Below are 5,100 nucleotides of genomic sequence, written 5' to 3' on the forward strand. Positions count from 1 at the left end.
CAGATGTGTGCAGCACATTTTATGGAGGACTGTTTCCTGATCCTGGAAGAGTCATTTCTCCGATCACAAATGCAGACAGGGTTTTATGTTTACGCGGGGCGATGCAACGCAACACGTAAAAAGACAGTATGTCTTTATAATAGACTTTATAGTATGTAAAGTCATTATAATCAGTAATTATGTCCCCACTGGATGCAACAAATGCCTCGTTTGTAATGGGTTTTAATGTTTTTGTCTCGTCTCTCCGGCCGGTGTTGTGCCGAATTCTGCACCCCTGCCAGATTATGCACCCCCTTGCTGAAGTCGCTACCTGATTGCCTAATCCCAACCCCACCCCTAATCCTAACTCCTCCCCCACACCTACTCCTAAACCTACCAATACTAGAGGGTGCATAATTTGGCAGGGTGCAAATTTCGGCACTACACCGGGACACGGCATCAACAGTATGGTGAGGGGCGTAACATTTCCATCACACGCTTGAGGTATTCGGCCAATCACAACGCACTGGATAGCTGGCCAATCACAGCACACCTCGCTTTTCAGACCGATGAGCTTTGTAAAAATCGACGCATTTCAAAAAGGCGGGGCATAGAGGAGAAACGATAATGTACAGTATGTGGAAAATAATGTTTTTTTTTACTTTAAACCGCATAAACACATTTCATTACACCAAATACACAAAATAATGTTCTTTTTAGCAGCATCATATGACCCCTTTAAGGATTTATGCTTCGTCTTTCCTACAGCAATGAGATACTATTTTGTGTTACTTTACCAGGGTGCACTCTGTGAAGAGAATATGCGAGCAGTCCGATTTGACATTCATGATGTCACTCTTCATGCTGATGCCATTCATAGAGGTGGCGGTCAGATCATTCCCACAGCCCGCAGAGTTCTGTACGCTTCTGTGCTCACTGCACAGCCAAGACTCATGGAGCCCATTTACCTGGTCGAGATTCAGGTACACGTGGTGGATTGCTGGAACAGAAAAATGAGAGTGTAATCTTGACGATGTTAATATATTTCCTTCTCTCCTTCAGTGCCCGGAGCAGGTGGTTGGTGGCATCTATGGTGTGCTGAACAGAAAAAGAGGCCATGTGTTTGAGGAGTCTCAAGTGGCTGGGACACCTATATTTGTTGTGAAGGCATACCTACCTGTAAATGAATCATTTGGTGAGTTAATATTCCAGATTTTTATCATTTTTATATTGAAAAATAAATACATTTATTGCAGTTAAACAAATTGTGATCCCAAATGGTATACATTTCTATATTAATATATTGTGGATGTTCATTTAGAAACACAAGTCCTTGCTGCCTATAATTCGCTTGCGTTTGTTTCTGTACAGGTTTCACAGCAGACCTGAGGTCTAACACTGGTGGACAGGCCTTCCCTCAGTGTATATTTAACCACTGGCAGATTTTGCCAGGTGATCCATATGATGTAAACAGCAAACCTAGCCAACTTGTGGCTGAGACCCGTAAACGCAAAGGTCTGAAGGAGGGCATCCCAGCACTGGACAACTTCCTGGACAAATTATAAATTTCTCTGGATTGTACATGGTGATTGAAGCTATTAATCTTACAATGTTAACGTGATGACTCTGAAGTGTATTGCATTAGTTTACACAGAAAATCAACAGAGCTTAATTTAAATATTCAAAGCTGCGCAATCTGGCAGCAAATAAAATCTGAGCACTTTAAACCAAACTGTGTGGATGTGTCCATACATAAAGTAAAGCCAGCACAACACAGCAATCTGGACTTAATTCAACTTTAAAAATATATTTTTCCAGATGGATATGAAATATTGCTCTAATCACTGTGTAATGTGTATTGGTTTACATGTCTTAGGATGTATATGTATCATCATGAACTGTGCCCTCCTTTTGGCAAAGAATTCAAGTTTCTCAACAACATTACCTGTGCCATTATCAATGGAGAGCTATGTCAATTCAAAACCTCAACCCTGACTGGGAGGGACAATAAAAGCACTGTATCAACATTTACAGCACATCTTTGTTTTTTTTACATCCAACTCAAAATAGTACACATGTAACAAGGGGGAACGTCTAAAAGAAAGCCTCTTACATGCCTTCAGACTTAGTCAAAATGACAGTATGTTGTATGGCTCATAATCCAGTAAGATAAATTAGATGAACTCAAACCACAAGTAAATAACCATTAGCAATAAAAGCAGATTTGTAAAAGAAAAAAGATCCCCATCCTATATCAAAACTTGCATAATCATAATAAAAAAAAAAAAATTATAAAAAAATGAATGGCTCAATATTCATTACGCCTGCAGGTTGCTAACTGACCAAGAACCATGAAATTACACAAATTACTCGTTGTTTTAACAATGGTCATATTACAATTTTTGAGGTGAACATGTTAAGGTGTTGAGATTGAGCCAAAACACATTTCATATAAAATTACAGATTGAAAATAAAAGTTTACCACGTCAGCAAAAGGGAATCTGATGGCTCTTGAGCAAATAACCACCAAAAAAAATCTGCTTATGCATTCTGCCTTAATATAAGACAAGTAAACATTTTACATTATAAAACATACCGTTTTTTATTGCTGCAACTGAAGTCTTCTAACAAAAAATAATTGCACTGCTGATATCGAAGAGACAACATAAACTGAGCTGCCGCTGAAAACCTGCTGCCGTTTCAACTGCAGAACTGCCAATGCAAAACACACAATGTATACAATATTAGACTCGTCTGAGCTTTCTAGTCCACTCATTTATGCCGTTTGTTTCGTTCTGCTCCTCCACTCAAATAGCTAACGGATGGGAGTCATTGTGTATCTGGCAGTTTCCCCAGTTCAAAGGGAGAACAGCTTGATTCGAGTTTGCTTTTTAAAACAGCACTGTTGCTGACCCAGCCAAAACATTTAGAGACCTTCATAGTAGTCCTTCTGGGTCCTTGTCGAAACATGATTCTTGAAGTCCATAGTTAAACGTAGAAAATATTTTTCACTTCGCCAACTTGACTTAAGTGTAGCTGTTTTGGTGACTGGCCAATAAAGATGTGCCAGGATTCAGTCTAGTGAAATAATGTCTGATAGGCCTGAAGATCCTCCCGTAATGACACCCGTCTCGTGACTCGAGCTGCTGCTATGAGTTGCCGTCTCATACGGAGCTGATGAGGAAACCAGGCCGCTGCTGGTGGTGGCACTCTGAAGGCTGCTGGAGAGGTTGTCTAAAAATATAGGGCCTCTGTAATGCTGCTGAAGAAACAAAGAAACCTACTGGTAAACAGCTGTGCAGGCTATTAAAATATGTAAGATACATGCAATCTCAATATTTCTTTGAGAGAATAATTCTCTGAAAGCATATACCTGTGGATCCCCTTGTATCAGAGAAAATAAATCAAGACCTTTGGGAAAGACACAAACATTAGTTTTTGTGTCAAATCTTGATCACGAAGGAAAACATACTTGATTGGATGGCAGACTAGCTAAGTACATACTTTGCATATCTGTGGGAATAGTAGATAAGGTAGAATGGTGGAATGGAACGGAGTAGTCCGTTATTGAGGAGGTCAGGTATGAGGTGTCTAGCGCCTGGACATTTGGCACCCGAACCGTTGATGGCTGATAAGTCAGGACCCTAAAAGAGGAAAAAGGAAAATATGAAAACCAATAAACAAACCAACATTGAGAAATGGAGGTTCCACTGCAGTTAACGTTTTGAAGATTTTTTAAATCATTCTGGATCATTTTATCCAATGTATCTACAGTAGCGATACTAAAGCTTACAGGGTGCCAACATCTATTCACCTATAAATTTCCATGCCTAATGATGATTTAAAAATAAATAAATGAAACATTTTGCAACAGCATTTTATTCATTTTCTTAAAAGCTTTTATGAATTTGACTATGCCTTTTTCAAGTCTGGATATTAAATTTGTAGTCTTTCTTAACATTTCAGGTTTTCCCATCACCATGGATAATTTGACTATTGTACAGTTTAGGGTTCATTCAAAATATGGTCATGAAAGGGCAAGGCTTAAAGGAACACTCCACTATTTTTGAAAATAGGCTCATTTTCCAACTCCACTAGAGTTAAACAGTTGAGTTTTACCGTTTTCGAATCCGTTCAGCCGATCTCCGAGTCTGGCGGTAGCACTTTTAGCTGCAGCTTAGCATAGATCATTGAATCTGATTAGAAATGCTCAAAAATTACCAAAGAGTTTCTATATTTTTCCTATTTAAAACTTGACTCTTCTGTAGTTACATCGTTGGAAAATGAGCCTATTTTCAAAAATAGTGGAGTGTTCCTTTACAGAAGAGGTACACAGAAATGTCTGGTCTGATTTCTAGAGAATTAATAAACACAAACCCCGCGTTGTGCATCTCCTCAGCCTTTGACATGTAGACACAGTGCTTTTTCAGAGGAGGATCGCTGTCCTCTTCATCATCAGATGAGCTCTCTAGTGTGAGGTCGATTACGTCTCCTTTTTTTGTGCTGCTGGTTTCTGGGGGTGGCACCACTGCACTTTGCCGCATTGGGACAGCGCCTGAGAGGTCAAGAATCACTTTAAAACTGCATCAAATCCTATACACAATCAGTTAGAACCTAGCACACAGAGAGAGTGCTCACACACTTTTTAAGGGAAATGAATCTTACAATCAATTTTTGGGAAACATGGAGATGACACTTTCAACGTCTCCTTCTTTGGTCTCATTGGACACCATGTCCCATCCTCTTGAAACTTGATTTCATCAACATCTGTGCAGTCATTGAGTATTTCCATGAAGAGCCTGACAAGTAGAAAGTGCCTAGTTTACTCAATGCAAATGACTCTCTCAATAAATGCAAAACAATTTACTGTGGTTAATGTGGTTAGTGTTTCTCACCACTTCAGTTATAGTGAAAGTATTCTCACCCATCAATTATCAGACTCTCATAAGTGGCTTTTTTGTCACAGACGGGACAGATCCAGGTGGGCTTCTTCTCATTCATTTGCAGGTATAGAGCAGCATCAAAGCACTGCAGGTGAGAACAGGTGACAGCTCGGCAGGGTACTGTAAGACGCATCTTGCCAAGCTATATGAAAAGAAGATTTTGGGGGGGGGGGGGGGG

The 5,100-nt window shown here is 39.8% G+C and overlaps 2 protein-coding genes across 6 annotated transcripts in view; one reads left to right on the forward strand and one right to left on the reverse strand.

Annotated features, from left to right (window-relative positions):
• Positions 1-2,006, forward strand: part of LOC107681082 (elongation factor 2) — a 12,881-nt gene extending 10,875 nt beyond the window's left edge. The window contains exons 13-15 of the mRNA XM_016477243.1: positions 780-962; positions 1,042-1,174; positions 1,351-2,006. Coding sequence (XP_016332729.1) covers positions 780-962; positions 1,042-1,174; positions 1,351-1,544 — 510 coding nt within the window. The 3' untranslated portion in view covers positions 1,545-2,006. The remainder of the gene's footprint in view (positions 1-779; positions 963-1,041; positions 1,175-1,350) is intronic.
• Positions 1,621-5,100, reverse strand: part of LOC107681092 (E3 SUMO-protein ligase PIAS2-like) — a 10,561-nt gene continuing 7,081 nt past the window's right edge. For 4 of the 5 annotated variants that reach the window (XM_016477276.1, XM_016477283.1, XM_016477269.1 and 1 more), the window contains 6 exons: positions 4,904-5,064; positions 4,645-4,778; positions 4,357-4,534; positions 3,484-3,623; positions 3,353-3,390; positions 1,621-3,241 (listed from right to left, as the gene is read on the reverse strand). In XM_016477276.1, coding sequence (XP_016332762.1) covers positions 3,053-3,241; positions 3,353-3,390; positions 3,484-3,623; positions 4,357-4,534; positions 4,645-4,778; positions 4,904-5,064 — 840 coding nt within the window. In that variant the 3' untranslated portion in view covers positions 1,621-3,052. The remainder of the gene's footprint in view (positions 3,242-3,352; positions 3,391-3,483; positions 3,624-4,356; positions 4,535-4,644; positions 4,779-4,903; positions 5,065-5,100) is intronic. The other variant, XM_016477260.1, reaches the window with a different exon arrangement.

This window comes from Sinocyclocheilus anshuiensis, unplaced genomic scaffold, assembly GCF_001515605.1.
Source record: "Sinocyclocheilus anshuiensis isolate Anshui unplaced genomic scaffold, SAMN03320099.WGS_v1.1 scaffold697, whole genome shotgun sequence".
Lineage (NCBI taxonomy): Eukaryota > Metazoa > Chordata > Actinopteri > Cypriniformes > Cyprinidae > Sinocyclocheilus > Sinocyclocheilus anshuiensis.